The sequence below is a fragment of the Crocuta crocuta genome, unplaced genomic scaffold (genome assembly GCF_008692635.1).
Source record: "Crocuta crocuta isolate KB4526 unplaced genomic scaffold, BGI_CrCroc_1.0 scaffold7, whole genome shotgun sequence".
NCBI lineage: Eukaryota > Metazoa > Chordata > Mammalia > Carnivora > Hyaenidae > Crocuta > Crocuta crocuta.
In genome coordinates, this window is record NW_027531904.1 from 8316528 (window position 1) to 8321973 (window position 5446).

The window sequence follows — 5446 nt, forward strand, 5'->3', positions numbered from 1 at the left end:
CCGCGCCGGGAGCGAGCAGCCCGCGGGGCGCCCCGAGAGCCCCGCTCGCGGCCGGAGGGACCACCCTGCAGTTGCAGACGAGGGAACTGAGGCCCCGGGAGGGGAAGCGAGTTGCCCAAGGTCACATGACCAGATCAGAGCCCAGAGCTCCAGAAGCTGAGGTGGGCACGGGCGCGCCCCTCCTTGAAGCCCACCTTCCTTTTGCTGTCCGTTGCCAGGCTGGGTGGCCCAGGGTGCCCGCCGCCATGGACGCGGCAGGGAGGACCCGGCACCTGCAGCAGGTGTTCGGGGCCCTTCCCAGCGTCAAGGTGGGACGGGGCTTCCAATTACAGCGTAATCACTCTTAAGGAGGCTAATTAAGCTTGGTTTTATTCTTAGAGCGAGGGCAATTGGGATGGCGAACGAGGAATTTAAAGACGAGCGGTCTCTTAATCCCCTTTCCACACATCAGGCCCTGATTTCCCAGTCAAGGCTGGCATTGGGGCGAAGCTCACCTCCATCCCCCAGGGCCTCCCGCCAGATCATCTTCTGCTGAGAACACACTGCCCACAGAAGCCTGGCATCTCAGGACAGTGGGGGTGGGGGGGAGAGGAACAAGCATATGAAGTAGGGTCACCACCTCAAACTTACCCTCACCTCGTCTGGGGCCACAACTTTACCTGCTAACTCCCCAGGCCTCCTCAGGGTGCACCCCCACCCCCCGTAATTCATACTGTGGTCAGTAACTTTCTCAGTTACAAATCTGATCATGCCACTCTTCCTAAAATCCTTCACTGGCTTCCTTTCCACTGTCCTTGGGATAAAGACCAAAATACTAAACATGCCTACAAGGCCCCGCCCCTTTACGCCTCTCCAGGCTTTTCTCTCTCATTCTCCTTTCTGCCCCTAGCCAACTGGCCATCCCCCTTTTCAGCCCCAGGACCTTCACACATGCTATTATGTCCACCTGGGAAGATTTTTCTCCTCTCCTGTCTGTCGCCCCTAGTCAATTCCTACTCATTCTTCAGATCTCAGTTAAACTGTCACTTCTCAAGGCGCCTGGGTGGCTCAGTCAGTTAAGCGTCCAACTTTGGCTCAGGTCATGATCTCACAGTTTCTGAGTTTGAGCCCCGCGTCGGGCTCTGTGCTGACAGCTCAGAGCCTGGAGCCGGCTTCAGATTCTGTGTCTCCCTCTCTCTCTGACCCTCGCCTGCTCATGCTGTCTCTCTCTCTCTCTCTCTCTCAGGAATAAATAAAACATTAAAAAAAACTGTCACTTCTCTGTGGAAGCTTTACTTAATGCCCTAGACAAACTGAACCCCTGTACTTTTTCTTTATTGCACTTATTTGCAATAAATATTTGTGAAATTATCAGTTTTATATCTGTTCTCCCAGGCACATTTGCAAACTCTATGAAGCCGTATCTTTTTGCTCATCATTGTGTCTCCAGTGCTTAGAGCTGTGTCTGAAAGTCCTCCATTAGTACCTGTGGAATGAATGAATTACCATAAGCCAGGCCACAGACGCACAAGATTTGTGTCTGTAAGCACAAGTGAGTCTGTTTAAAGCCAGGTCTGGTGCTTGGTCCTGGCGGAAAGGAATCTATCACAAGCTGAATTCCAAAGATCGGGGTGGAGGTGGGGGTGGGGGTTGCTCTCAGCAGTGTCAAAGGGGGAAGTCAGCATAGTGGAATGAATGGCAGAGGTCAGCTTAGCTGGGGTCGGAGGCTCAGGAGACAGATTCCGGCGTGGTGGGGCCAAGCAGCCTCCGGAATCCCGAACAAGAATTTCTTTATGTTCTGTTGATGAGAAGGGCACACCCACATCACCTCGGGAAGACGCATTGAGGCAGAACAGGTGTGGCTGGTGAATCACTTGGGCCGCATCCCACAGACAGTGGGAAGTGGGCCGTGCTGGAGGTGTGAGCCCATGTGACGCTGAACACTCCCTGAGCAGGGGCGTCTGGGTGGCTCAGCTGGTTAAGCATCCACCCCTTGATCTCAGCTCAGGTCTTGATCTCAGTGTCATGAGTTCAAGCCCTGCACTGGGCATGGAGCCTACTAAAATAAAATAAAATAAATACTCCATAAGTAAAATGCCTGTCCCTCTGGACAAAGGCCCTCGCTACAGGGTGAGGGGACAAAAGAGGCAAAGTGTGGATCAGACAAGATTTGGAAACGGATGCTCCTCCTTTCCACCAACTTTGAGCTGGCACCCCTGTGGGGACCTGTGAGGAGTGCCTTCCCCTCCTCTCCTTCGGCCTCAACTCCGGGCCCAGATTGGATGCTGCCTCTTGGGAGCCTTCTGAGATAGCCAGAGGCATGGGTAACCTTCCTGGGGTGGCCCCCGAGCGTGGGGCCACTCGGTGTCCCTATCAGTGCCTCCCACTTCATCAGAATCAACAGCCACCCCTTTTCTGCGAAAAATCTCCCAGCAGCGTGCTCTGCGTGGCCCCGGCTGGTGAGGGAAAGGATTGGCCAAGTCTCTTCCGTCGAGAGGCCTGAGGTGAAGACGGGGAGAGAGACTCCGTGCTGGCTGGAGCCCAAGAGACTTGATTGTCCTTTTAGGCTGAGCAAGAGGAGCCAGTGAGGGGGCGCAAGACTCCAGCCCCAGGCAGAGGCGTGAGCCTCGGAGAAGAGGGTCTAGAGGAGAAAACTGACGGAGGTTGGGGTCACATTCTTCTCAAAGAGGCGCGGGCACCTACAGAGCATGCACGAGCGAGGGAAGGCGCGGTGGCGGCCAGCCCTGGAACATCAGCCTTGGGAAGGTCAAAGGCGGTGTGTGGATGGATGCGGAGTTGGGAGGGGGCGGGCAGAGAGGCCCCCGGAAGTCCGGGAAGCCAGACCTCCACCAGCACAGACTGTGGGCGGCAGAGGCTTCCAGAATCCATCACCAGACCCGGACAGTCCATCTGAGGAAGATTCTGCACTCTAACCAGAGCAGACGAGACAGCCGTGGGTGGCTCACCAAAGAGCTACAGGTGCAGAGAGCTGAGGAGGCAAGGAAACAAAGAACAGCCCTCCACACACAGCCTTCCTCTGTGTTGCCTGCAAATCCCCCAAGCTTTTCTGTGCTCCCTCTGAGCCTGGGAGGGTGACGGTCCACGGCTCTGGCTTCCCGTGTCTCAAGGGCCAGCTCCTGGAGAAATGGCTGGTTTTAGTCTGGGGCGGGAGAAATATAACAGGAGCTGAAGCATGCTGGTGCATCAGAAAGTAACGGGATGCTCAAAAATAACGAAGGATTGGGGCGCCTGGGTGGCTTAGTCGGTTAAGCGTCCGACTTTCGCTTAGGTCATGATCTCGCGGTTCGTGGGTTCGAGCCCCGCGTCGGGCTCTGTGCTGACTGCCAGCTCAGAGCCTGGAGCCTGTTTCGGTCTGTGACTCCCTCTCTCTCTGACCCTCCCCTGCTCACGCTGTCTCTCTCTCTCTCTCTCTTCTAGAAATAAATAAAAATAACGAAGGATGGAGGCATGTTAGAGGGACCCAGGAAAGAGCTCCCAGTGGCCAACGCCGGAACGATTTGAGCCATAAAATAAATAACGCATAGGATTATAATGCAAAATAAGAAATGAATATACATGAGTCCATATTCAAATAAATTGTTAAGTAAGTGGGGAAGAGGCAAATCTTCCGTAGAGAAGAATTCCAAGTAAGATGTGTAGATACTCCCCTCCCAGGAGGTAGAGTTCAACAGGCCCCCCACCCCCACTCCCTGAGAGTAGGGCTTAGTGATTTGCCTCTAAAAAATAGAGTGTGGGGTGGAGAGCCTGGGTGGCTCCGTCTGTTAAGCACCTGACTCTTGATTTCAGTTCACGTCATGATCTCACAGTTTGTGAGTTTGAGCCCCATGTTGGGCTCTGCACTGTCATCTGCCTGGGATTCTTTGTCTCTCCCGGTCTCTCTGCCCCTCCCCTCTCATGATCTTTCTCTGTCAATATAGATAAGTAAACTTTAAACAAACAAACAGGAATAGAGTGTGGACAGGGAAAAATGGTAACTTTATGGTGGAGAAGCCTGGCAGACACCACCTTGACCAAGTGAGTCAGGTTAACATCACCAGTGATGAGCCACATTGGCATCACATACCCTCTGATGGGGGTGCTGAGGAGACGTGTACCCCACCGTGTGATGCTTCTTCCCCTAAACCCATCACCCCAGGGGAATCATGAGAAACACACCAGACAAATCCACACGGAGGAACATTCTACAAAATACCTGACCCGCACTCCTCCGTCAAGGTCACGATGAACAAAGAAAGACTGAGAAGCTGTCACAGAGCAGAGGAGGCCCAGGAGACAGGACGACTGAAGGCCCAGGAGATCCTAGATTCGGTCCTGCAGGAGAGAGAAGAAAAACTGGTGAGACGCGGCTCAAGTGTGGCGTTCGGTTCCTGACAATGCACTTGTCCGTTCCGTGTGGCACACGGGGGACCCTGACAACGGGGGACACTCAGGTGAGAGGCACACAAGGACCTCGGCCCCGTCTTGGCCATTTTTCTGTAAATCTAAAATGGGTCCAGAAAGAAAAGTTTGTTGAAAATGCAGCCCTGGGAGTCTCCTGTAGACCAAAGCCTACACAGCCATCTTGCCATCGGCCGTGTGCAAAAGGTGCACGTGGAGAGCTCATAAAATGGAAACACAAGTTATATATATATATGGAAGGTACACGGAACAATTCTTACCCCTCACCTGCAAGGCATTCACCATCTTCCCTTCTGTTCTATTTTTAAAAGCAGCACTGCTCACAACCGACTACCCTGATTTCAAAAACCTGTAATCTATATATATTTCTCTTTCAACAGCAAGATTAGGCTTACTGCATACATGTATAGTGTTATTATTCGTGTGTTCAGATTTCTGATATTGCTGATACAGGGACTTCAAACATTTTTTTTTCTTGTGACCGCAAAAGGTCAGCTCTGGACGTAGGAAACAAACATCTCATTAAAGCCATGAATTAAATGGATAACTGTCAGGTGTTATGCAGCCACCAGATTATGCTTGTGGAGACCATATAGTAACATGGAAAAATATGTATTCTTTCTGCAAATATTGATCACCTATGGTGTATCTGATGCTGAGCTGGGCATGAGGGAGAAAGTGCTCAGCAAAAGAGACACAGTCCTTCCATCACAGAACTATAAAACAGGTGAAAAATATGACGCAAATAGTCACACAGTACATAAGCTGTGATCTGTGTGAGTAAAAGAGTCCTAATTTAGGGTGAGAAGGGTGGGCAGGAGTGGCCTCTTCGGAGTGGTACTGGCTGGGGATGGTAAGGAAGAAGTGGTCCCAGGAAGAGGAAATGTCCAAGGCACTGAGGTGGATGAGAACCGGGAAGTTCCAAGGAGCTGGAAGGTCAGTGTGGTTAGGAAGTCATGAGTTTCGTGGGCAGGAGGCGAGCTGGGGAGGAGCCCGGGCACGGAGGCCTGGCTCGGGAATTGGGATTTGCCCAAATGCACTGGCAGGT

At 52.5% G+C, this 5446-nt stretch overlaps 1 protein-coding gene across 1 annotated transcript in view; it reads right to left on the minus strand.

Annotated features, from left to right (window-relative positions):
• Positions 1-4683, minus strand: part of HOMER2 (homer scaffold protein 2) — a 91518-nt gene extending 86835 nt beyond the window's left edge. The window contains exons 1-2 of the mRNA XM_077774276.1: positions 4666-4683; positions 4193-4299 (exon numbers count right to left, since the gene is read on the minus strand). Coding sequence (XP_077630402.1) covers positions 4193-4299; positions 4666-4683 — 125 coding nt within the window. The remainder of the gene's footprint in view (positions 1-4192; positions 4300-4665) is intronic.
• Between the last annotated feature and the right edge of the window lie 763 nt (positions 4684-5446).